Below are 25501 nucleotides of genomic sequence, written 5' to 3'. Positions count from 1 at the left end.
TTACTTGGAGCTGGTGTACTTGGTCACAGCCTTGGTGCCTTCAGACACGGCGTGCTTGGCCAGCTCACCGGGGAGCAGCAGGCGGACGGCGGTCTGAATCTCCCTGGATGAGATGGTGCGTTTCTTGTTGTAGTTAGCCAGTTTGGAGGCTTCACCAGCGATGCGCTCAAAGATGTCGTTGACGAAGGAGTTCATGATGCCCATGGCCTTGGAAGAGACACCGGTGTCAGGGTGGACCTGCTTCAGGACCTTGTATATGTAGATGGCGTAGCTCTCCTTCCTCCCCTTTCTGCGCTTCTTGCCACCCTTCGCGGCGGTCTTGGTGACGGCGCCCTTCTTGGAGCCCTTCTTGGGCGCTGGTTTCGCTACTTCAGGCATCGTGGTTGTATTCAATAGAATAGTTCAGATGCAGTGAAGAATGTGTAAGATGGCGCTCTCGTACCACTATTTATACAGAGCCAATCCAAATGAAGCGTGGGACTCCTAGCATCTGATTGGCTGATCCTGCCACAAAGAGTCTTTGTTTTCTGTATTATGTTTTCCCGCTCGTGTGCTCTATTGTCCCTGTAACATTATGAGGGGCTAAATATAATAGCCCCTTTATGCATTATTAATATGTATGGTAAATTTATAAGTTAAAGCCCCTTTTTATCATAATGTGTTTTGACAAACACACCCACATTTCCCCATTATAAAGGTATATCTGCATATTAATTTGCCACAACTTAAGCTAACTTTACCTAACTATACTGGGAAACACTATTCTGAATATTGCAAAGTAAGATAATGATAAACTGTGTGGGTCTCATGTCCAGGCTTCAGGTCCCACCTGACAGAAACCGGCCTGCTGAAACCAGGAACCGGATTAACTACTACATTAATTAACATGTTCTTTATTGGCACCACATTTCATTCATCCAGAGAGCGTACAAGCTTTACCAGAAGTAATAGAAACTGTTTTGTATTGTTGTTTTGATCCCCTTCTATAATGTTAGTTTTATTGACAACGAAGGGATAATTAATGTTTGTTTTTAGTTCAATGTTTGTTTTAAAAACGCTATGTATTGACAATAAAGGCATAGTTAATGTTTGTTTTGTCACCGTTTGTTTTACATCATCATTACACCTAATCATAGCAACATGAGTTAGATGATAAGAGTGCCCCTCACTTCACACGGGTGAAGGAATTGTAAGAAACATCCAAATGTTTCCCAATACACTTTAACATTTGATTGCCAGTTTATGGCTCCAACTATTACATTCAGTCAGAGGCTACTGTCTTCTTAACCTCTATATTTGGAAGAACTGAGTTGGCTCTGTACTGTACTGTTGCACTGTCACTGCTATTATTTTTCTATCCCAATTACTGTATTCATTACCCCTCAAGGGGCAATTGGTGTTTGTGCGTTTAACAGCATGCCCGTCATTAAAGGCATTAGATGATTTCTCGTTTCAATCTTATTCCAAATTCGTTGTTCAAGAGTCACGCACTGGATCCTGCACTACCACATGATTGAACAGTAATACATGCATTGCCAAGTTAACGGTCACTCAATAGAGTATCAAATTGGGTAATACTCTTTAAAGAAGGTGTGGGTGGCTCTTAAAAGAGCCTTTGGGTTGTTGGTAGATTAGATCAAGTCAGCGTTGTTAACCTCCGAATCCGTACAGAGTGCGTCCCTGTCTCTTCAGAGCATAGACAACATCCATGGCGGTCACGGTCTTTCTCTTGGCGTGCTCGGTGTAGGTGACGGCGTCACGAATCACGTTCTCCAGGAACACCTTGAGGACACCGCGGGTCTCCTCGTAGATCAGACCGGAGATACGCTTCACTCCGCCACGGCGAGCCAGACGGCGGATAGCGGGCTTGGTGATTCCCTGAATGTTATCACGAAGAACCTTGCGATGACGCTTGGCGCCTCCTTTTCCAAGACCTTTTCCTCCCTTGCTTTTTATATATACTTTATTGAAAATTATTCAGGGTTTACAGTTTATGCAAAATTACAAATACACATAAGTTACAAAAAAAAAATAGATAAATCAATGCATTTCAATACAAAAGTTATTTTTTTCTTCTTTTTTTTTTTTTTTTTTTTTTTACAATGTTAGTAGGTGCCATGGTGTCAGTTTCTTTTTTCGTGTGTCAAGAGTTCTTTGTCTTTTTAGTTCAGTTTGGATTTGTTTGAAGACCACCTCTCCCGAGATGGTCTCCTGGTGAATTACCATGGCACACCTGGTTTTCCACAGTTTGTTTACAACAGTGCAAATTACATACCAGTAAAATTCTTGTTCCACAGCAGACATTCTTTCCTCGAACACCCCATACATGGCAGCATTATAGTTGATCTTAAGTTTAAAACCAATTTGTGGCATTTTCCCCCATACAAAACTAGACCTTTGGCAGTCCACTAGCAGGTGCTCAACTGTCTCGTCTGCACCACAATTTAAAATTGGGCATTTAATGGTTCTAACGAAGCAGCTCCATTTAACAACTGCTCGTACAGCTAGTCTTCTCACGGAGACCAGCCACATGACGTCTCTGTTCTTTTCAGAGATATTTTTACTACTAGAATTTTTAATACACACCCGCTTTTGATTTTCATCCAGATATTTGTAGGGAAAAATGCCACCATATAAGTCATCACATATCTTACCATATATACATTTACTAGTCATAGCATTCCAGTCAATATTTAAATGTGCACAGTTTGACATCAAATCACCATACATGACTTTAAAATACGGAAAGGAGCTTCTTGCCCGACCCTTCTTTTTGGTCCAGCTCAGAGCCTCCCCTATCCACATAGCCCTCCTTTTAAAGCCAGCTGCTACATTTTTACAAAAAGAAATTTTCAGTTTAAGTCCTAAGTCCACAGCCCCAAGGCCTCCATTATTTCTACTCTTATATAGTAAGTTTCTCTTTGTAACTTCCCTAGTGGTTCCCCATAAGAAATTGACTAGTGTTTTATTTATGTATTTCAGTGTCTGGTCCTTGGGAGGGAATATAGTCGCCAAAAAAAGCAGTCTTGCCAAGACATATGTCTTAATAATTATAATCTTTGTTCTATAACAGCAAGATTTGTTTTCCCATTTTTCTAAGTCCTCCTTTATTTCTTTATTTTTATTATCCCAGTTCTGTTCATAGCTGCCATTATTACTAAACTTTACCCCGAGGACTGTCATTGTTTCCGTGTCCTTTATATTTAGATTTGGCTTTGCCTCACCCCTCCCGAACCAGACACCTTCAGTTTTATCATGGTTTAACCTGGAACCCGAGATCTCTTCGTAAAGTGCCAAGTGCTCATGTACACAGTCTAATTCATTCTTGTTTTTAATTATGATGGTGATATCGTCAGCATAGGCCAAAACAACGACCCTCTCTCCACCACTAGTTTTTATACCTGTGAGTCTTTTATCATTCTTGATCTTGTTTAATAACGGATTAATAGCTAAAATATAAAGTGCAGCGGACAGGGGGCACCCTTGTTTTACACCCCTCTTAATTTCAAATGTCTCTGTTAGAACACCATTTACATTAACTTGCACTGTGGACTTGGCGTACAACAATTTGATCAAATTAATAAAATCATGATGAAAACCGTATACCTTTAAGACCTCCCACAAATACTCTCTGGATATAAAATCAAAAGCCTTTTTTTGATCTAAGCTTATAATAAAGAAACCCTCATTTGTATACCCACTTGTTATATCCCTTAAAATACCTAAGTTATCCCACATCAACCTTCCCTTAATAGCACATGTCTGTTCTTTTTCAACAAGTTTTTCCAAGTCTGTATTTAATCGATTAACTATTATTTTTGCAAGTATTTTATAGTCAACATTCATTAACGTAACATGTCTCCAATTATCTAAGTTATATGAAGACCCTTTTTTATATATAAGCGATATAACACCATGGTAGAAGGATGAATGCATTTTGCCTTCCTTGACCCCATCATTATATACAGAGGTTAGCATATGTACTAATTCGTTTGTGCAGGAGAGATATAACTCATTAGGCAGGCCATCGGGGCCTGGGGATTTACCCTTACTCAACTGGACAATTGCGTCCCTCACCTCCTGATTGGTGATTTCCCCACCCGTAGAGTTACGGCCAACCTCCCTCAAATCAACGGAATCAAGGAAAGCATGCAATTTATATTCATCAATCGTAGTTTTCTGGTACATTTTTTCACAAAGCTTCCTAACAGTTTCTCTTTTCATCTTCTCATCTTCTACCATATCACCATTTTCATTTAAAATAGCACTGACATGTTTACTTTGGAGTTTCTTTTTATGCATATTAATAAGACAAAGTGCATTGCTGGACGCATTTGTGTCACCCATGCCTGCCTGTAGGCGGAGGCCCTGGGAGACATCATTTAATTTGGCCAATTCAGATTCCATTTCAGTTAGTTTATCATTATCCTCATCCGTTCTATTTGCCTTAGTTTTTAGATTTATATAATCAGCCATTAATATACTGTATATTTCGTTTAGCTCTTGATTCAATCTTTTACATTTGTATTTAAAGTAGTATCTTAGTCTATCTTTAGTGATTTCCCATAAATCAACATATGAGTTAGTCAAGACATTTAAGCTTTTGGCAATAACCACTTCTTTTTTTAACTCTGTAAGCACATCATTATTATTTAAACAGTTCACGTTTAATTTCCAAAACCCCTTCTTTTCTGTCTTGCCAAACCTCAAGAGAACTACTACTACTGCTAGGTGATCTGAATTGACCAAGACACGTGTCTTATAGTATATAGGGATAATATCATCATTTACATATATACGGTCTATCCTCGTCTTGACATTAGTGTCAAAGCGAGTATAGCCGACCTCAGTTGGATGCAACATCCTAAAAACGTCACTCACTCCACAAGATTCGCTCATTGCTTTAAGAGCAATACCTTCCCTATTGCGAGCCCGGGCATTCAAGTGTTGAGCCGAAATCCTGTCGTTATCATCGGTGTATGCATTAAAATCTCCACATAGTATGGTAAAAAAACCAACTGTTAATAACTCATATAATTTCTTAAACATTCGTACTTTCGTTGCTGCATCCGGAGGAGTATACACATTTATAATTCTCATTTTTAAGTTTTGATAAAAACAATCTACCAATAAGATTCTCCCTGGAATAATTTCTCTTGCTCTTATAATTTCAGCTTTACTCTTAAAAAATATGCCTATACCATCAGCCTTATCTGTGCCAATAGATATAATTGAAGTGCCCTTTTCCCACTTTAACGTTACGTCTGCAATGTCCTCCTGAGCAGTTAGCCGCAGCTCTTGTGCGCATATAATATCATATGTAGTGTTGTGTAATATGTCCATTTTCATCTTTCTATTTTCCATCGACTTGATACCTCTCACGTTACAAGTAACGATAGAGAGTGTAGACATAATAATATTAAGTTAAGTAAAGGCATTCATTTCCTTTTGTATCTTTTGTCAAGATCATTCGCCAGAGGCGACGTGAGTCGCTTCTGTTTGGCACTCACTTGTTGTGAAGCTCTCGGTGTTTCTTCCTCTGTAGCAGCGAGGGTGAGCTCCCCTCCACTAAACGCCATCTCGCTGCTTCTTGAGTTGCCACTACTCAGCTCGTCGCTTGCCGAGTCATACTCGGACTCATCGCCTCGCTCCTCCTGCTGTTGCTCACCGGTCCCCCCCTCATCCCCCACGCCTGAGGAATCAGACCAGGCCGGAAGCAGTGGGGTGCTGGCGTCAGCCGGTGGCGGCGGTCTGGTACGCCTCAGTAGACCGATGACTCGGTTCTGCTGCTCCTCGGCTCTCTCTTTCCTCTCTGCTCGTGCCTTGTTGCTGTAGGACTGAGGGCACTGGAAGAAAGAGTGCCCCCTCTCTCCACACAAGCTGCATTCAGCGTCATTGGAACATTCTTTGGCTTTGTGGCCCAAAGTCCCACATCTCCAGCACTTCACCTGCGTGCATTCTCGGACCTGGTGCTCCGTGCTGTTGCACACAAAACACCGCGTCTGCTGCCCAGGGTAATAAATCCGCCCGTTGTATGGGCCCAGGGAAATAGAGCTTGGCAGTGACAAACGTTGATTTTTTTCGTCACGTTTGAGTTCAACCTTGTACTTCCGTACACCATACCAGATCCCGAACTCGTCGACTGGCTTGTATGGCTGCTCTTTGATATAACAGTACCGTTTTAGGTACAGATCCACATCATGGTCTGAGACCCGGCCGGTCCAGAACTTCACCACAACGTTCACTGTCCCTATATTGACTGAGGATTCAATGGACCAGCCTTTCCATGCATCCCGCAGTTTGTCAGTCTCATACTGCTCCAGGAAGCGACGGAGTGTCGACTCCTGGTAGAAACATAGCTCAAACTCCCGTCGGTTTGGCAAAGCAATAAATGAATAGATGTCCTTGGCACAGACTAAGTTCGATTTGAACAAAAGTTCTTTGCCGACAAACTCCCTTGTCGGGAGCTCCGCCTCACCAGTGAACTTAAGCCTTGCCCAGTTATTAACGAACTGGGAGGCAAAAGACGCCATAGCTAGGGCATAGCTAGGGCTCGCTTTTTGCGCGAGCAGCGCGACCAAACATTTTCCTACCTTGCCTTAACCTGACATTTTCAGTAGTAAAGAAGTAAATAGTAAGTAGTAAAGTAGTAAATAATGAATAATTAAAGACAGAAAATTCCTCCTTTTCCTCGGCCTGACATTTTTGAGTTGAGCTGTAGTTGGAGTTAGAAAACTGAGTAATACTCTTTAAAGAAGGTGTGGGTGGCTCTTAAAAGAGCCTTTGGGTTGTTGGTAGATTAGATCAAGTCAGCGTTGTTAACCTCCGAATCCGTACAGAGTGCGTCCCTGTCTCTTCAGAGCATAGACAACATCCATGGCGGTCACGGTCTTTCTCTTGGCGTGCTCGGTGTAGGTGACGGCGTCACGAATCACGTTCTCCAGGAACACCTTGAGGACACCGCGGGTCTCCTCGTAGATCAGACCGGAGATACGCTTCACTCCGCCACGGCGAGCCAGACGGCGGATAGCGGGCTTGGTGATTCCCTGAATGTTATCACGAAGAACCTTGCGATGACGCTTGGCGCCTCCTTTTCCAAGACCTTTTCCTCCCTTGCTTTTTATATATACTTTATTGAAAATTATTCAGGGTTTACAGTTTATGCAAAATTACACATACACATAAGTTACAAAAATATAAAAATATATAAATCAATGCATTTCAATACAAAAGTTTTTTCTTTTTTTTTTTTTTTTACAATGTTAGTAGGTGCCATGGTGTCAGTTTCTTTTTTCGTGTGTCAAGAGTTCTTTGTCTTTTTAGTTCAGTTTGGATTTGTTTGAAGACCACCTCTCCCGAGATGGTCTCCTGGTGAATTACCATGGCACACCTGGTTTTCCACAGTTTGTTTACCACAGTGCAAATTACATACCAGTAAAAATCTTGTTCCACAGCAGACATTCTTTCTTCGAACACCCCATACATGGCAGCATTATAGTTGATCTTAAGTTTAAAACCAATTTGTGGCATTTTCCCCCATACAAAGCTAGACCTTTGGCAGTCCACTAGCAGGTGTTCAACTGTCTCATCTGCACCACAATTTAAAATTGGGCATTTAATGGTTCTAACGAAGCAGCTCCATTTTACCACTGCTCGTACAGCTAGTCTTCTCACGGAGACCAGCCACATGACGTCTCTGTTCTTTTCAGAGATATTTTTACTACTAGAATTTTTAATACACACCCGCTTTTGATTTTCATCCAGATATTTGTAGGGAAAAATGCCACCATATAAGTCATCACATATCTTACCATATATACATTTACTAGTCATAGCAGTCCAGTCAATATTTAAATGTGCAGAGTTTGACATCAAATCACCATACATGACTTTAAAATACGGAAAGGAGCTTCTTGCCCGACCCTTCTTTTTGGTCCAGCTCAGAGCCTCCCCTATCCACATAGCCCTCCTTTTAAAGCCAGCTGCTACATTTTTACAAAAAGAAATTTTCAGTTTAAGTCCTAAGTCCACAGCCCCAAGGCCTCCATTATTTCTACTCTTATATAATAAGTTTCTCTTTGTAACTTCCCTAGTGGTTCCCCATAAGAAATTGACTAGTGTTTTATTTATGTATTTCAGTGTCTGGTCCTTGGGAGGAAAAATAGTCACCAAAAATAGCAGTCTTGCCAAGACATATGTCTTAATAATTATAATCTTTGTTCTATAACAGCAGGATTTGTTTTCCCATTTTTCTAAGTCCTCCTTTATTTCTTTATTTTTATTATCCCAGTTCTGTTCATAACTGCCATTATTACTAAACTTTACCCCGAGGACTGTCATTGTTTCCGTGTCCTTTATATTTAGATTTGGCTTTGCCTCACCCCTCCCGAACCAGACACCTTCAGTTTTATCATGGTTTAACCTGGAACCCGAGATCTCTTCGTAAAGCGCCAAGTGCTCATGTACAAAGTCTAATTCATTCTTGTTTTTAATTATGATGGTGATATCGTCAGCATAGGCCAAAACAACGACCCTCTCTCCACCACTAGTTTTTATACCTGTGAGTCTTTTATCATTCTTGATCTTGTTTAATAACGGATTAATAGCTAAAATATAAAGTGCAGCGGACAGGGGGCACCCTTGTTTTACACCCCTCTTAATTTCAAATGTCTCTGTTAGAACACCATTTACATTAACTTGCACTGTGGACTTGGCGTACAACAATTTGATCAAATTAATAAAATCATGATGAAAACCGTATACCTTTAAGACCTCCCACAAATACTCTCTGGATATAAAATCAAAAGCCTTTTTTTGATCTAAGCTTATAATAAAGAAACCCTCATTTGTATACCCACTTGTTATATCCCTTAAAATACCTAAGTTATCCCACATCAACCTTCCCTTAATAGCACATGTCTGTTCTTTTTCAACAAGTTTTTCCAAGTCTGTATTTAATCGATTAACTATTATTTTTTTGCAAGTATTTTATAGTCAACATTCATTAACGTAACATGTCTCCAATTATCTAAGTTATATGAAGACCCTTTTTTATATATAAGCGATATAACACCATGGTAGAAGGATGAATGCATTTTGCCTTCCTTGATCCCATCGTTATATACAGAGGTTAGCATATGTACTAATTCGTTTGTGCAGGAGAGATATAACTCATTAGGCAGGCCATCGGGGCCTGGGGATTTACCCTTACTCAACTGGACAATTGCGTCCCTCACCTCCTGATTGGTGATTTCCCCACCCGTAGAGTTACGGCCAACCTCCCTCAAATCAACGGAATCAAGGAAAGCATGCAATTTATATTCATCAATCGTAGTTTTTTGGTACATTTTTTCACAAAGCTTCCTAACAGTTTCTCTTTTCATCTTCTCATCTTCTACCATATCACCATTTTCATTTAAAATCGCACTGACATGTTTACTTTGGAGTTTCTTTTTATGCATATTAATAAGCCAAAGTGCATTGCTGGACGCATTTGTGTCACCCATGCCTGCCTGTAGGCGGAGGCCCTGGGAGACATCATTTAATTTGGCCAATTCAGATTCCATTTCAGTTAGTTTATCATTATCCTCATCCGTTCTATTTGCCTTAGTTTTTAGATTTATATAATCAGCCATTAATATACTGTATATTTCGTTTAGCTCTTGATTCAATCTTTTACATTTGTATTTAAAGTAGTATCTTAGTCTATCTTTAGTGATTTCCCATAAATCAACGTATGAGTTAGTCAAGACATTTAAGCTTTTGGCAATAACCACTTCTTTTTTTAACTCTGTAAGCACATCATTATTATTTAAACAGTTCACATTTAATTTCCAAAACCCCTTCTTTTCTGTCTTGCCAAACCTCAAGAGAACTACTACTGCTAAGTGATCTGAATTGACCAAGACACGTGTCTTATAGTATATAGGGATAATATCATCATTTACATATATACGGTCTATCGCTTTTTATATTATACTTTATTGAAAATTATTCAGGGTTTACAGTTTATGCAAAATTACAAATACACATAAGTTACAAAAAAAATATATAAATCAAAGTATTTCAATACAAAAGTTATTTTTTTTTTCTTCTTTTTACAATGTTAGTAGGTGCCATGGTGTCAGTTTCTTTTTTCGTGTGTCAAGAGTTCTTTGTCTTTTTAGTTCAGTTTGGATTTGTTTGAAGACCACCTCTCCCGAGATGGTCTCCTGGTGAATTACCATGGCACACCTGGTTTTCCACAGTTTGTTTACAACAGTGCAAATTACATACCAGTAAAAATCTTGTTCCACAGCAGACATTCTTTCCTCGAACACCCCATACATGGCAGCATTATAGTTGATCTTAAGTTTAAAACCAATTTGTGGCATTTTCCCCCATACAAAGCTAGACCTTTGGCAGTCCACTAGCAGGTGCTCAACTGTCTCGTCTGCACCACAATTTAAAATTGGGCATTTAATGGTTCTAACGAAGCAGCTCCATTTAACAACTGCTCGTACTGCTAGTCTTCTCACGGAGACCAGCCACATGACGTCTCTGTTCTTTTCAGAGATATTTTTACTACTAGAATTTTTAATACACACCCGCTTTTGATTTTCATCCAGATATTTGTAGGGAAAAATGCCACCATATAAGTCATCACATATCTTACCATATATACATTTACTAGTCATAGCAGTCCAGTCAATATTTAAATGTGCAGAGTTTGACATCAAATCACCATACATGACTTTAAAATACGGAAAGGAGCTTCTTGCCCGACCCTTCTTTTTGGTCCAGCTCAGAGCCTCCCCTATCCACATAGCCCTCCTTTTAAAGCCAGCTGCTACATTTTTACAAAAGGAAATTTTCAGTTTAAGTCCTAAGTCCACAGCCCCAAGGCCTCCATTATTTCTACTCTTATATAGTAAGTTTCTCTTTGTAACTTCCCTAGTGGTTCCCCATAAGAAATTGACTAGTGTTTTATTTATGTATTTCAGTGTCTGGTCCTTGGGAGGGAATATAGTCGCCAAAAAAAGCAGTCTTGCCAAGACATATGTCTTAATAATTATAATCTTTGTTCTATAACAGCAAGATTTGTTTTCCCATTTTTCTAAGTCCTCCTTTATTTCTTTATTTTTATTATCCCAGTTCTGTTCATAACTGCCATTATTACTAAACTTTACCCCGAGGACTGTCATTGTTTCCGTGTCCTTTATATTTAGATTTGGCTTTGCCTCACCCCTCCCGAACCAGACACCTTCAGTTTTATCATGATTTAACCTGGAACCCGAGATCTCTTCGTAAAGTGCCAAGTGCTCATGTACAAAGTCTAATTAATTCTTGTTTTTAATTATGATGGTGATATCGTCAGCATAGGCCAAAACAACGACCCTCTCTCCACCACTAGTTTTTATACCTGTGAGTCTTTTATAATTCTTGATCTTGTTTAATAACGGATTAATAGCTAAGATATAAAGTGCAGCGGACAGGGGGCACCCTTGTTTTACACCCCTCTTAATTTCAAATGTCTCTGTTAGAACACCATTTACATTAACTTGCACTGTGGACTTGGCGTACAGCAATTTGATCAAATTAATAAAATCATGATGAAAACCATATACCTTTAAGACCTCCCACAAATACTCTCTGGATATAAAATCAAAAGCCTTTTTTTGATCTAAGCTTATAATAAAGAAACCCTCATTTGTATACCCACTTGTTATATCTCTTAAAATACCTAAGTTATCCCACATCAACCTTCCCTTAATAGCACATGTCTGTTCTTTTTCAACAAGTTTTTCCAAGTCTGTATTTAATCGATTAACTATTATTTTTGCAAGTATTTTATAGTCAACATTCATTAACGTAACATGTCTCCAATTATCTAAGTTATATGAAGACCCTTTTTTATATATAAGCGATATAACACCATGGTAGAAGGATGAATGCATTTTGCCTTCCTTGATCCCATCATTATATACAGAGGTTAGCATATGTACTAATTCGTTTGTGCAGGAGAGATAAAACTCATTAGGCAGGCCATCGGGGCCTGGGGATTTACCCTTACTCAACTGGACAATTGCGTCCCTCACCTCCTGATTGGTGATTTCCCCACCCGTAGAGTTACGGCCAACCTCCCTCAAATCAACGGAATCAAGGAAAGCATGCAATTTATATTCATCAATCGTAGTTTTCTGGTACATTTTTTCACAAAGCTTCCTAACAGTTTCTCTTTTCATCTTCTCATCTTCTACCATATCACCATTTTCATTTAAAATCGCACTGACATGTTTACTTTGGAGTTTCTTTTTATGCATATTAATAAGCCAAAGTGCATTGCTGGACGCATTTGTGTCACCCATGCCTGCCTGTAGGCGGAGGCCCTGGGAGACATCATTTAATTTGGCCAATTCAGATTCCATTTCAGTTAGTTTATCATTATCCTCATCCGTTCTATTTGCCTTAGTTTTTAGATTTATATAATCAGCCATTAATATACTGTATATTTCGTTTAGCTCTTGATTCAATCTTTTACATTTGTATTTAAAGTAGTATCTTAGTCTATCTTTAGTGATTTCCCATAAATCAACGTATGAGTTAGTCAAGACATTTAAGCTTTTGGCAATAACCACTTCTTTTTTTAACTCTGTAAGCACATCATTATTATTTAAACAGTTCACATTTAATTTCCAAAACCCCTTCTTTTCTGTCTTGCCAAACCTCAAGAGAACTACTACTGCTAAGTGATCTGAATTGACCAAGACACGTGTCTTATAGTATATAGGGATAATATCATCATTTACATATATACGGTCTATCGCTTTTTATATTATACTTTATTGAAAATTATTCAGGGTTTACAGTTTATGCAAAATTACAAATACACATAAGTTACAAAAAAAATATATAAATCAAAGTATTTCAATACAAAAGTTTTTTTTTTTTTCTTCTTTTTACAATGTTAGTAGGTGCCATGGTGTCAGTTTCTTTTTTCGTGTGTCAAGAGTTCTTTGTCTTTTTAGTTCAGTTTGGATTTGTTTGAAGACCACCTCTCCCGAGATGGTCTCCTGGTGAATTACCATGGCACACCTGGTTTTCCACAGTTTGTTTACAACAGTGCAAATTACATACCAGTAAAAATCTTGTTCCACAGCAGACATTCTTTCCTCGAACACCCCATACATGGCAGCATTATAGTTGATCTTAAGTTTAAAACCAATTTGTGGCATTTTCCCCCATACAAAGCTAGACCTTTGGCAGTCCACTAGCAGGTGCTCAACTGTCTCGTCTGCACCACAATTTAAAATTGGGCATTTAATGGTTCTAACGAAGCAGCTCCATTTAACAACTGCTCGTACTGCTAGTCTTCTCACGGAGACCAGCCACATGACGTCTCTGTTCTTTTCAGAGATATTTTTACTACTAGAATTTTTAATACACACCCGCTTTTGATTTTCATCCAGATATTTGTAGGGAAAAATGCCACCATATAAGTCATCACATATCTTACCATATATACATTTACTAGTCATAGCAGTCCAGTCAATATTTAAATGTGCAGAGTTTGACATCAAATCACCATACATGACTTTAAAATACGGAAAGGAGCTTCTTGCCCGACCCTTCTTTTTGGTCCAGCTCAGAGCCTCCCCTATCCACATAGCCCTCCTTTTAAAGCCAGCTGCTACATTTTTACAAAAGGAAATTTTCAGTTTAAGTCCTAAGTCCACAGCCCCAAGGCCTCCATTATTTCTACTCTTATATAGTAAGTTTCTCTTTGTAACTTCCCTAGTGGTTCCCCATAAGAAATTGACTAGTGTTTTATTTATGTATTTCAGTGTCTGGTCCTTGGGAGGGAATATAGTCGCCAAAAAAAGCAGTCTTGCCAAGACATATGTCTTAATAATTATAATCTTTGTTCTATAACAGCAAGATTTGTTTTCCCATTTTTCTAAGTCCTCCTTTATTTCTTTATTTTTATTATCCCAGTTCTGTTCATAACTGCCATTATTACTAAACTTTACCCCGAGGACTGTCATTGTTTCCGTGTCCTTTATATTTAGATTTGGCTTTGCCTCACCCCTCCCGAACCAGACACCTTCAGTTTTATCATGATTTAACCTGGAACCCGAGATCTCTTCGTAAAGTGCCAAGTGCTCATGTACAAAGTCTAATTAATTCTTGTTTTTAATTATGATGGTGATATCGTCAGCATAGGCCAAAACAACGACCCTCTCTCCACCACTAGTTTTTATACCTGTGAGTCTTTTATAATTCTTGATCTTGTTTAATAACGGATTAATAGCTAAGATATAAAGTGCAGCGGACAGGGGGCACCCTTGTTTTACACCCCTCTTAATTTCAAATGTCTCTGTTAGAACACCATTTACATTAACTTGCACTGTGGACTTGGCGTACAGCAATTTGATCAAATTAATAAAATCATGATGAAAACCATATACCTTTAAGACCTCCCACAAATACTCTCTGGATATAAAATCAAAAGCCTTTTTTTGATCTAAGCTTATAATAAAGAAACCCTCATTTGTATACCCACTTGTTATATCTCTTAAAATACCTAAGTTATCCCACATCAACCTTCCCTTAATAGCACATGTCTGTTCTTTTTCAACAAGTTTTTCCAAGTCTGTATTTAATCGATTAACTATTATTTTTGCAAGTATTTTATAGTCAACATTCATTAACGTAACATGTCTCCAATTATCTAAGTTATATGAAGACCCTTTTTTATATATAAGCGATATAACACCATGGTAGAAGGATGAATGCATTTTGCCTTCCTTGATCCCATCATTATATACAGAGGTTAGCATATGTACTAATTCGTTTGTGCAGGAGAGATAAAACTCATTAGGCAGGCCATCGGGGCCTGGGGATTTACCCTTACTCAACTGGACAATTGCGTCCCTCACCTCCTGATTGGTGATTTCCCCACCCGTAGAGTTACGGCCAACCTCCCTCAAATCAACGGAATCAAGGAAAGCATGCAATTTATATTCATCAATCGTAGTTTTCTGGTACATTTTTTCACAAAGCTTCCTAACAGTTTCTCTTTTCATCTTCTCATCTTCTACCATATCACCATTTTCATTTAAAATCGCACTGACATGTTTACTTTGGAGTTTCTTTTTATGCATATTAATAAGCCAAAGTGCATTGCTGGACGCATTTGTGTCACCCATGCCTGCCTGTAGGCGGAGGCCCTGGGAGACATCATTTAATTTGGCCAATTCAGATTCCATTTCAGTTAGTTTATCATTATCCTCATCCGTTCTATTTGCCTTAGTTTTTAGATTTATATAATCAGCCATTAATATACTGTATATTTCGTTTAGCTCTTGATTCAATCTTTTACATTTGTATTTAAAGTAGTATCTTAGTCTATCTTTAGTGATTTCCCATAAATCAACATATGAGTTAGTCAAGACATTTAAGCTTTTGGCAATAACCACTTCTTTTTTTAACTCTGTAAGCACATCATTATTATTTAAACAGTTCACGTTTAATTTCCAAAACCCCTTCTTTTCTGTCTTGCCAAACCTCAAGAGTACTACTACTGCTAGGTGATCTGAATTGACCAAGACACGTGTCTTATAGTATATAGGGATAATATCATCATTTACATATATACGGTCTATCCTCGTCTTGACATTAGTGTCAAAGCGAGTATAGCCGACCTCAGTTGGATGCAACATCCTAAAAACGTCACTCACTCCACAAGATTCGCTCATTGCTTTAAGAGCAATACCTTCCCTATTGCGAGCCCGGGCATTCAAGTGTTGAGCCGAAATCCTGTCGTTATCATCGGTGTATGCATTAAAATCTCCACATAGTATGGTAAAAAAACCAACTGTTAATAACTCATATAATTTCTTAAACATTCGTACTTTCGTTGCTGCATCCGGAGGAGTATACACATTTATAATTCTCATTTTTAAGTTTTGATAAAAACAATCTACTAATAAGATTCTCCCTGGAATAATTTCTCTTGCTCTTATAATTTCAGCTTTACTCTTAAAAAATATACCTATACCATCAGCCTTATCTGTGCCAATAGATATAATTGAAGTGCCCTTTTCCCACTTTAACGTTACGTCTGCAATGTCCTCCTGAGCAGTTAGCCGCAGCTCTTGTGCGCATATAATATCATATGTAGTATTGTGTAATATGTCCATTTTCATCTTTCTATTTTCCATCGACTTGATACCTCTCACGTTACAAGTAACGATAGAGAGTGTAGACATTATAATATTAAGTTAAGTAAAGGCATTCATTTCCTTTTGTATCTTTTGTCAAGATCATTCGCCAGAGGCGACGTGAGTCGCTTCTGTTTGGCACTCACTTGTTGTGAAGCTCTCGGTGTTTCTTCCTCTGTAGCAGCGAGGGTGAGCTCCCCTCCACTAAACGCCATCTCGCTGCTTCTTGAGTTGCCACTACTCAGCTCGTCGCTTGCCGAGTCATACTCGGACTCATCGCCTCGCTCCTCCTGCTGTTGCTCACCGGTCCCCCCCTCATCCCCCACGCCTGAGGAATCAGACCAGGCCGGAAGCAGCTCGTTGACAGCCCTCTCTAGTTGTCTGACAGCCTCCTCCGTCTCCTCCGCTGCTGCGATCTCTGGAAGACAGGGAGCAGTAGCCTCTCTGGCTCTTTCTGCCACCGCTCTCATGTTGCTTGCGGCGAAACTGCCGTTCCCACGTCCTCTTCCTCTTCCTCTCATAGGCGCGGCTTGTTGTTGGAATGCACACGCTGCCATCTCACCAGTCACCTGCCGCTGGATCGCCGTTATCTCCTCCTCCGCACAGACCGGACCTGCCTCCTCCCCCGGTACCTCGTCTCCCGGGATCACCAGTAGTGCAGGCTCGTTGCGGCTCTGCCCACTGTCAGCCGACAGTGGGGTGCTGGCGTCAGCCGGTGGCGGCGGTCTGGTGCGCCTCAGTAGACCGATGACTCGGTTCTGCTGCTCCTCGGCTCGCTCTTTCCTCTCTGCTCGTGCCTTGTTGCTGTAGGACTGAGGGCACTGGAAGAAAGAGTGCCCCCTCTCTCCACACAGGCTGCATTCAGCGTCATTAGAACATTCTTTGGCTTTGTGGCCCAAAGTCCCACATCTCCAGCACTTCACCTGCGTGCATTCTCGGACCTGGTGCTCCGTGCTGTTGCACACAAAACACCGCGTCTGCTGCCCAGGGTAATAAATCCGCCCGTTGTATGGGCCCAAGGAAATAGAGCTTGGCAGTGACAAACGTTGGTTTTTTTCGTCACGTTTGAGTTCAACCTTGTACTTCCGTACACCATACCAGATCCCGAACTCGTCGACTGGCTTGTATGGCTGCTCTTTGATGTTACAGTACCGTTTTAGGTACAGATCCACATCATGGTCTGAGACCCGGCCGGTCCAGAACTTCACCACCACGTTCACTGTCCCTATATTGACTGAGGATTCAATGGACCAGTCTATCCATGCATCCCGCAGTTTGTCAGTCTCATACTGCTCCAGGAAGCGGCGGAGTGTCGACTCCTGGTAGAAACATAGCTCAAACTCACGTCGGTTTGGCAAAGCAATAAATGAATAGATGTCCTTGGCACAGACTAAGTTCGATTTGAACAAAAGTTCTTTGCCGACAAACTCCCTTGTCGGGAGCTCAGCCTCACCAGTGAACTTAAGCCTTGCCCAGTTATTAACGAACTGGGAGGCAAAAGACGCCATAGCTAGGGCATAGCTAGGGCTCGCTTTTTGCGCGAGCAGCGCGACCAAACATTTTCCTACCTTGCCTTAACCTGACATTTTCAGTAGTAAAGAAGTAAATAGTAAGTAGTAAAGTAGTAAATAATTAATAATTAAAGACAGAAAATTCCTCCTTTTCCTCGGCCTGACATTTTTGAGTTGAGCTGTAGTTGGAGTTAGAAAACTGAGTAATACTCTTTAAAGAAGGTGTGGGTGGCTCTTAAAAGAGCCTTTGGGTTGTTGGTAGATTAGATCAAGTCAGCGTTGTTAACCTCCGAATCCGTACAGAGTGCGTCCCTGTCTCTTCAGAGCATAGACAACATCCATGGCGGTCACGGTCTTTCTCTTGGCGTGCTCGGTGTAGGTGACGGCGTCACGAATCACGTTCTCCAGGAACACCTTGAGGACACCGCGGGTCTCCTCGTAGATCAGACCGGAGATACGCTTCACTCCGCCACGGCGAGCCAGACGGCGGATAGCGGGCTTGGTGATTCCCTGAATGTTATCACGAAGAACCTTGCGATGACGCTTGGCGCCTCCTTTTCCAAGACCTTTTCCTCCCTTGCCTCGACCTGACATTTTGAGTAATGAGTAGTAGTGTAGTTGAAGTTATAAAATGGAATGATTTGAGAGCTCAGAGCCTTGCCTTTTTATGTGTGTTATGAGGACGTAAGGGAGGACAGGCACAGAGAGAGCTGCGTGGGCGTTGCCAATGTGCACCCCCCCCCCCCACACACACACACATACTCCTACTTTGTCAATATTTTTGCCACTCTAATATTGCTTTCCCTGTTTTTATTGGTTTTATTCCTTGGCATTCTTCTTCTTTTTAACTCCCTAATAAAGTTGATTTTACATGTTGCTTCTTCTTGCCCCTCATGTGTAAAGTGTATTTGGGTACTCACTACTCAGAAAAGCGCTACCTAAATTTGAGATATTATTATTAAATATTAAATAATATTATCATGCAAGAGACTAATACAATAATGTATATGTAAACATTTGTAAAAACCCTTGGAAGGCATAAATAATAACATTCCATGAATTCATGGCTTATTGTCCTATGCTGTACTGTACTCTCGATAATGTATTGTAGGCCTTTATGATTTGGAACTACCGGTATATGTCATTGTCCACTATTCAATGTTGATTTGAACCAAACTGATTCATGGTTCAGCAAAACTAGGTGAGGAGAAATGCCGGATTAGAACTCATGGCCTTTTAATTGCGTGATGTTTGACTTCTAACACACAGTATTGTATTATGGCTGTTGTTATTGAATGTTATTGTTTTGTCGTTTTTGAATTGCTGTCTGATAAGAGGGATGGGTCAATTGGTCTGGACACGAAAATAAATTATTCGCTCATTCATTCTAACACACAGGTTAAACTGCCTGGTGCTCACATGATCACCATTATAGCGAGGATAAGATACTCTTATAAAACAATGTGGTTGGCTCTTAAAAGAGCCTTTTGTGGGTATAAATATGGAGCAGATGGTTTACTTCTTTTTGGGAGCTGCCTTCTTTGCTGCCTTGGGTTTGGCAACCTTCTTGGCTGGAGCCTTCTTGGCTGCTGCGGGCTTCTTAGCCACTTTCTTAGGGCTCTTGGTGGCCTTCTTCGGGCTTTTAGCTACTACTTTCTTGGCGGCAGGCTTCTTGGCTTTCTTGGGTGATTTCTTGGCAGCTACGGGCTTCTTTGCTGCCGCCTTCTTGGGTGATTTCTTAGCCGCTGCGGGTTTCTTAGCTGCAGCGGGCTTCTTTGCTTTGACTGCTTTCTTAGCAGCAGGTTTCTTTACCTTCACCGCTTCTGCCTTGTTAATCTTGAAGGAGCCAGACGCGCCGGTGCCTTTGAGCTGGACCAGGGTGCCTTTGGTGACCAGGCTCTTGACGGCGGTCTTAACGCGGACCTTGTTCTTCTCCACATCGTAGCCGCCGGCAGCCAGAGCCTTCTTGACCGCAGCGAGAGAGACACCGCTCCGCTCCTTGGAGGCGGACACGGCCTCGACGACCAGCTCAGCGACGCTGGGGCCGGTCTTCTTGGGTCGGGGTGCTGCCTTCTTCTTGGAGGCCTTGGCCGGAGCTGGTGCTGGAGCGACTTCTGCCATTACTCTTTCGGATAGTAGGTTGCTGTTCCTTCTCTAAAGTAAACTCTCAGAGTGATGCTGAACGCACTGAAGGGGCTGGACTTAAACACAACATGAGAACCATGTAGACTCAACACATACAGCAGCTCTACTGTAGTATCTTAATGTGACACTTTTGTGTTTTCTCCTCGATTAAAACATCATATAACTATCTACTGGGTATATTATGTAATGCAACAAAGAGCTGACCAGTTAACACACATGTTCCTTTTTTACATGAATACATCTGAGATGAAAACGGCACTCTAGTTTTTAAGTTATATGATAAAAACGCCACCCTTCCACAGTCCGACACCAGTGTTTACTAGACAATTTGTCTTCTAAAACATTTTAAACTACGATAAATTAACAATGATACTCAAACTCGTCTTAGCAGACATGCATGGCGACGCAATAACATAAACTATACTTTTGTTTTGTCTTCCGTTTTCCTACAAACAGAAGGTTTTCTGACACAAGTAAACACACTCCAGTTGAGAACAGCTTGGTGGAGTTGATACTAACTTCCAATGACAGAGGTTGTAACACTTGATCAATTTGTGTTCAAAAACGTATTGCTATCAAAATACAGAAAACGACACGTGTTTTCATCTTCAATCAACTGCATGTATTTGTGCATGTATATGTATTTGGTTATGGCACACATACACTTTCACTGATATGCCTACACTCCTTCCATGCATTACCACTAACAATAATGTGATGATGTAGGCAAACAAATGTGACTTTGGAACATGATGTTGTATTTTGGCATGAATTACTTAACTTAAACTGGTGTGTACACTAGTAGACTATACTTTTGTATTAATACAAAAGTATTTGTTGTAGTGTCACATTATGGACAACATGGAGACTAGAATGTATTTTATGTACACTACTTCATATGTATTCTTTTCAGAGCCACCCACACTTTCAATATTTATTCAGCTATAAGTTTCATGATCAATGAGGCCAATAATAACTACTTATATGTAACCTGTTCTCAACAGTGATAGTAGTAATGGATGAATTCATGACAGAGGTGGCAGTGCATATTTAGGTGAGGCGACTTTGAGACAAGCTTGGTTATGGTTATGGAGCCTCACACAGCTGGACTCAAGTTAACATCATGGAATGAATGCAGTGATGTGCCAGATCAAACTGTTTTCTTTCTCCAGTATACAATTTACAATTTACAATTTAGGCATTTAGCAGACGCTCTTAATCCAGAGCGACTTACATTTAAGCAAGAACAAAAGCATGGGAATACATCACATAAAAGCATTTATCAATATCATGAAACATGCGTAAGCTAAGAAAGTAACAGTGGAATATCTATATAATGAAACTATACATACACTATACATATAAACTATACATATTTACTACTATGCTATACATATGTACTATGGCGTGCTATAACTATATACAATACAATTATAGTGCTGTCTACATAACATGCTATAAGTCTGTGTCAAATGCTATCTAAGCCAACAGAAATGCTATCTAAGGGGTTAGGGTAAGTGCTATGGGCCATGATGGAGTCTGAAAAGGTGGGTTTTCAGGCTACGGCGGAAGATTGGGAGTGATGCTGCAGTTCTGACTGCAATGGGAAGTGCATTCCACAGTTTTGGAGCCAGAAGGGAGAAGAGTTTGGGACGTGTGGAGCGTTGGCCCGGCGTTTTTAGTGAGGGTACTTCCAGTTTCCCTGCGTTGGCTGATCTGAGTGCGCGGGAGGGTTTGTAGGGTTCAATCATACTTGTAAGATATGGGGGAGCCATACCTTTGGTTGCTTTGAATGCCAGCATCAGAGTTTTGTATTCTGTGCGGGCAGCGACCGGGAGCCAGTGGAGGGAGCGGAGCAGGGGGGAGACATGTGAGAATTTTGGCTGGTTGAAGACCAAGCGAGCTGCTGCATTTTGGATCAGCTGGAGAGGCTTAAGTGCACATGCTGGTAGGCCAGTAAGGAGGGAGTTACAATAGTCGAGTTTTGACAAGACTGTTGTCTGGATTAGGAGCTGGGCTGATTCCTGGGTGAGGAACGGTCTAATTCGTCGTATGTTATAGAGTGTGAACCTACATGATCGAGTGACAGCTGTGATGTGAGCTTTGAACGAGAGCTGACTATCCAGGACAACACCAAGATTCCTGGCTGTTGGGACAGACGTTACCAGGGCGTTGTCTACGGAAATAGTTAGCTCCCGCATAGGGCAGGACTTAGCTGGGAAGAAGAGAAGCTCAGTCTTGTCTGGGTTCAGCTTGAGGTGGTTGGAGGACATCCACTGTGAGATGTCAGCCAGGCATGCAGTGATGCGCTCTTCCACCTGAGTGGCAGAGGGGGGAATTGTGCCAGTTCAACATAAGAGTCTGAAAGGTTGTGATTATTTTGGTCAGTCAGGATGTATTCTTTTCCCCTAGTAATGCTGATAAACAGCACCAACATCACTTTAAACCATATTTTCAAATTGTTTTAAGAATAGCAAATCTACACGATCACACAGTCACAGACTTGCAGTGTTGTTGTTTTTTGAGGGGATGTCAAAGACTTTGGTGTGCGTGTAAACACAAACTTTGTCCTAACACAAACATGAAATGCCATTGACAATGAATGGCCAGTTTTACGTCATTGTCCCAATACAAACATGACATGTCATTGACAATGAATGGCCAGTTCTGAGTGTTTGTGCTAACACAAACATTGAAGACGAGGACATGAATTGTGATTGGCCAGAATGAGATGATGTATGATGATAAGAGAGCCCCTCACTTCACACAGGTGTGATTTTTGAGCCCCTCCTATAAACACTTTTGTCCACGTCTCATATTTGCCATCGACAATGAAAGGAGAAATTAGGTCAAGTGTCCGCCAAATAATGCAGAAATTCATTCGGAATGAATGGACTCATTCTAGTCATCAGAATAAAAATGCTCAAGACCTCAAATTGGAATAGAATATCCCATTCCCATACTGGGAGTTTGGAATACAATATTATTTTACACATGTCTGCCCTTAGTAGACTATAGTGCTTAATGCCCATGCAGAAATGCGCTATTTTACCCATTCGAAAAATACAAATATACCAGTAATTTCCCCCCCCCTATTTACAAACCCATCAGCTAATTACAGTGCCATTGCCAATTTCAGTGTATGGAACTATGGATGCTATGTTTTTGTTCTGGGTGGAGGCCGTGTGTGGTTGCAGGGACTGCGCTTCAAAATATATATTTATTTGATCAGATAATAGCCGTTATATCCCGAATGAATTTGTCATGTTAACGATAGGAATACTTGTATTCAGGTTCCATGTACAGCTGGGAATGAATCTGTTCGGAATTAATTCTGAATACATTTTGTGCATGTAACCATGTACACTGTATAAAAATGTAAGGGAATAATTAATCTTTAAATAACACATTTGGTGGCTCTTAAAAGAGCCGTTTTGGGGTTGTGACAGTGACGGATTTGTTTAAGCACGTTCTCCACGGATACGACGGGCCAGCTGGATGTCTTTGGGCATGATGGTCACCCTCTTGGCGTGGATGGCGCACAGGTTGGTGTCTTCAAACAGACCGACCAGATAAGCCTCTGCGGACTCCTGGAGAGCCATGACGGCTGAGCTCTGGAAGCGCAGGTCGGTCTTGAAGTCCTGGGCGATCTCCCTCACCAGGCGCTGGAAGGGCAGCTTGCGGATCAGCAGCTCGGTGGATTTCTGGTAACGACGGATCTCCCTCAGAGCCACTGTACCGGGACGGTAACGGTGGGGCTTCTTCACTCCACCGGTGGCCGGCGCGCTTTTACGCGCTGCCTTGGTGGCGAGCTGCTTCCTGGGGGCTTTGCCGCCGGTCGACTTACGAGCTGTCTGCTTAGTTCTTGCCATTGCTTAATCTATCAAAGCTCTGAGTAGTAGAATAATTTTCTCAGAGCAAACTGCTGCCTTTTATGAGCGCCTCGATGACGCCATCGTCCTCTGATTAGTCAGTAGTCAGGAACCTCCTTGTTTGGGGAGGTACCATGCATCACTGGCACCGATTGGAGAACTCTTACGGAATATGGATGAAATGGGATGATGATGAACTAAAATGTGCCTTGCACTTGAATGCAGCAGTTTGCTCCCTTTTTGCAACAATACAACTTGTTTAAAGAGCATTGATCACGCCTCCAGGTCTTTAGTTTACTCAAGTTAGGGAATAAGACCTGGTACTTAAGACACGCACAATACAAATACAGCCCTTAGTGTCATATTGCATGGATAATATTTTATCCCACTTGCTCTGAGAGACGTGTGGTCAAGAACATCCGTCTTTGGGAAGAGTCAGAGTTTAGATTCAATTTTCTATCTTCAACTACATTACTGCTCAAAATGTCAGGTCGAGGCAAGGGAGGAATTTTCTGTCTTTAATTATTAATTATTAATTATTTACTACTTTACTACTTACTATTTACTTCTTTACTACTGAAAATGTCAGGTTAAGGCAAGGTAGGAAAATGTTTGGTCGCGCTGCTCGCGCAAAAAGCGAGCCCTAGCTATGCCCTAGCTATGGCGTCTTTTGCCTCCCAGTTCGTTAATAACTGGGCAAGGCTTAAGTTCACTGGTGAGGCTGAGCTCCCGACAAGGGAGTTTGTCGGCAAAGAACTTTTGTTCAAATCGAACTTAGTCTGTGCCAAGGACATCTATTCATTTATTGCTTTGCCAAACCGACGTGAGTTTGAACTATGTTTCTACCAGGAGTCGACACTCCGCCGCTTCCTGGAGCAGTATGAGACTGACAAACTGCGGGATGCATGGATAGACTGGTCCATTGAATCCTCAGTCAATATAGGGACAGTGAACGTTGTGGTGAAGTTCTGGACCGGCCGGGTCTCAGACCATGATGTGGATCTGTACCTAAAACGGTACTGTAACATCAAAGAGCAGCCATACAAGCCAGTCGACGAGTTCGGGATCTGGTATGGGGTACGGAAGTACAAGGTTGAACTCAAACGTGACGAAAAAAACCAACGTTTGTCACTGCCAAGCTCTATTTCCTTGGGCCCATACAACGGGCGGATTTATTACCCTGGGCAGCAGACGCGGTGTTTTGTGTGCAACAGCACGGAGCACCAGGTCCGAGAATGCACGCAGGTGAAGTGCTGGAGATGTGGGACTTTGGGCCACAAAGCCAAAGAATGTTCTAATGACGCTGAATGCAGCCTGTGTGGAGAGAGGGGGCACTCATTCTTCCAGTGCCCTCAGTCCTACAGCAACAAGGCACGAGCAGAGAGGAAAGAGCGAGCCGAGGAGCAGCAGAACCGAGTCATCGGTCTACTGAGGCGCACCAGACCGCCGCCACCGGCTGACGCCAGCACCCCACTGTCGGCTGACAGTGGGCAGAGCCGCACCGAGCCTGCACTACTGGTGATCCCGGGAGACGAGGTACCGGGGGAGGAGGCAGGTCCGGACTGTGCGGAGGAGGAGATAACGGCGATCCAGCGGCAGGTGACTGGTGAGATGGCAGCGTGTGCTTTCCAACAACAAGCCGCGCCTATGAGAGGAAGAGGAAGAGGACGTGGGAACGGCAGTTTCGCCGCAAGCAACATGAGAGCGGTGGCAGAAAGAGCCAGAGAGGCTACTGCTCCCTGTCTTCCAGAGATCGCAGCAGCGGAGGAGA

The 25501-nt window shown here is 41.4% G+C and overlaps 5 protein-coding genes across 5 annotated transcripts; all 5 read right to left on the bottom strand.

The window, feature by feature from the left end:
* LOC310871510 (histone H2B 1/2-like) lies at positions 1–378 on the bottom strand (the record flags this gene model as incomplete). The annotated part of the gene is made up of 1 exon (XM_083783072.1): positions 1–378. One exon carries the CDS (start codon positions 376–378, stop codon positions 1–3), a length of 378 nt encoding a protein of 125 aa, XP_083639198.1.
* Positions 379–6818: 6440 nt separating this feature from the next.
* On the bottom strand, positions 6819–8414 carry LOC310870694 (histone H4-like; the record flags this gene model as incomplete). The annotated part of the gene is made up of 2 exons (XM_083781967.1): positions 6819–7129; positions 8393–8414. 2 exons carry the CDS (start codon positions 8412–8414, stop codon positions 6819–6821), a joined length of 333 nt encoding a protein of 110 aa, XP_083638093.1.
* A 9581-nt stretch (positions 8415–17995) lies between these two features.
* LOC310871029 (histone H4) lies at positions 17996–18307 on the bottom strand (the record flags this gene model as incomplete). The annotated part of the gene is made up of 1 exon (XM_083782462.1): positions 17996–18307. The coding sequence occupies one exon, from the start codon at positions 18305–18307 to the stop codon at positions 17996–17998; it is 312 nt and encodes a 103-aa protein (XP_083638588.1).
* A 921-nt stretch (positions 18308–19228) lies between these two features.
* Positions 19229–19834, bottom strand: LOC310871506 (histone H1-like; the record flags this gene model as incomplete). Its single annotated transcript, XM_083783068.1, has 1 exon — positions 19229–19834. The coding sequence occupies one exon, from the start codon at positions 19832–19834 to the stop codon at positions 19229–19231; it is 606 nt and encodes a 201-aa protein (XP_083639194.1).
* A 3485-nt stretch (positions 19835–23319) lies between these two features.
* Positions 23320–23730, bottom strand: LOC310870010 (histone H3.2; the record flags this gene model as incomplete). The annotated part of the gene is made up of 1 exon (XM_083781016.1): positions 23320–23730. The coding sequence occupies one exon, from the start codon at positions 23728–23730 to the stop codon at positions 23320–23322; it is 411 nt and encodes a 136-aa protein (XP_083637142.1).
* Positions 23731–25501: the final 1771 nt, after the last annotated feature.

The sequence above is a fragment of the Protomyctophum parallelum genome, assembly GCF_964188405.1.
Source record: "Protomyctophum parallelum genome assembly, chromosome: 14".
NCBI lineage: Eukaryota > Metazoa > Chordata > Actinopteri > Myctophiformes > Myctophidae > Protomyctophum > Protomyctophum parallelum.
This window is presented reverse-complemented; position numbering and strand designations above follow the sequence as displayed.